At 46.0% G+C, this 1,395-nt stretch overlaps 1 protein-coding gene across 1 annotated transcript; it reads left to right on the top strand.

Annotated features, from left to right (window-relative positions):
* Positions 1-210: 210 nt before the first annotated feature.
* Positions 211-1,191, top strand: GPR174 (G protein-coupled receptor 174). Its single transcript, XM_010171601.1, has one exon. The coding sequence runs from the start codon at positions 211-213 to the stop codon at positions 1,189-1,191; it is 981 nt and encodes a 326-aa protein (XP_010169903.1).
* The last annotated feature ends 204 nt before the right edge of the window (positions 1,192-1,395 follow it).

Raw genomic sequence — 1,395 nt, 5'->3', positions numbered from 1 at the left:
CAGCAGGACTTTAATTAACTCACTGATCCCATAACGAAGCTCCTCCCCATAGTGGACATGATGATCTGGTAACCAAAACCTCTCACAGGGATGCCAGGGCTGAACCTTTTTATTTAAGCACCGAGGACAACCTGAGGACACCCCAGCTGCAGGATGAGAGCGAGGAACATGTTATCATGCTGGAGCTGAGCACGGATCTGGAGCACAACCATGACAAACAGTTTGAACTGCAACGAAACAGACCTCAAGCCCTACTACGCCATTACGTACACCGTCATCCTCATCCCTGGACTAATTGGAAACACGTTAGCTTTGTGGGTCTTCTACGGGTACATGAAAGAGACTAAAAGGGCCGTAATATTTATGATCAATTTAGCTATCGCTGACTTATCGCAGGTTTTGTCCTTACCCTTGAGGATTTTCTACTACTTGACCGGGACGTGGGAATTTGGAGGAGGTCTCTGCATGGTTTGCTTCTACCTGAAGTACGTCAACATGTACGCAAGCATCTACTTCTTGGTTTGCATCAGCGTGAGACGGTATCTCTTTCTCATGCACCCCTTCAAATTCAGCGACTGCAAACGCATCTGCGACGTGTACATCAGCATCGTTGGGTGGGTCGTGGTTTGCGTTGGCTGTTTGCCTTTCCCGCTTCTCAGACTTCACCAAGATGCTAAAAACACATGTTTTGTAGATCTCCCCGTAAAGGAAGTTGAACTTCCCATCTCCATTGCGATGGTGACGATAGGTGAGTTGGTGGGGTTCGTAACACCCCTACTCATCATCCTCTACTGCTCGTGGAAGACTATCTTATCACTAAAAGAGAAAAATTCTGCTTCACATGACCTCGGGGAGAAAAAAAAGGCTTTAAAGATGATTCTCACCTGTGCTCTGGTATTTCTGATTTGCTTTGGACCTTATCACATCAGCTTTCCACTAGATTTCTTTGTCAAAACCAAAAAGATTAAAAACGGGTGCGTCCAGAAGGTGATCTCGGTGTTCCACGTCGTAGCTTTGTGCCTTGCCAGCCTCAACTCCTGCGTGGACCCTGTCATCTACTACTTTACTACAAATGAGTTCAGGAGACGCCTTTCCAGGCAGGATTTGCAAGACAGCATTCAGCTCCACAACCTCAGTTATGGAAGGAAGCACTCCAGAGATGTGCTTGGAGAGGACACCATGGAATACTAGCACTGGCCGTCCCCAAAGGCTCACCAGGGTTTCAAATGTTCACTATATTTTGGGGTCTGGCTCAATTTGATTTCTTTTTTTCCCCAGGACACTGAGAGCCATGAATCAAACAAGTTTCTGCTGATTCCAGTGAGGGTTGGAGAAAAACAAACCAACAAAAAAAAATCCCCAAAAACCCCAATCTGACCAAAAATATGTTGATTT

The sequence above is a fragment of the Antrostomus carolinensis genome, unplaced genomic scaffold (assembly GCF_000700745.2).
Source record: "Antrostomus carolinensis isolate BGI_N321 unplaced genomic scaffold, ASM70074v2 scaffold3727, whole genome shotgun sequence".
NCBI classification, from domain to species: Eukaryota; Metazoa; Chordata; class Aves; order Caprimulgiformes; family Caprimulgidae; genus Antrostomus; species Antrostomus carolinensis.
The sequence above is the reverse complement of the archived record's forward strand: the minus strand, read 5'-3'. Positions and strand labels throughout refer to the sequence as shown.

Excerpts from the sequence above, each read along its gene's own strand:
- GPR174 (XM_010171601.1), top strand. The coding sequence starts at position 211 with ATGACAAACAGTTTGAACTGCAACGAAACAGACCTCAAGCCCTACTAC.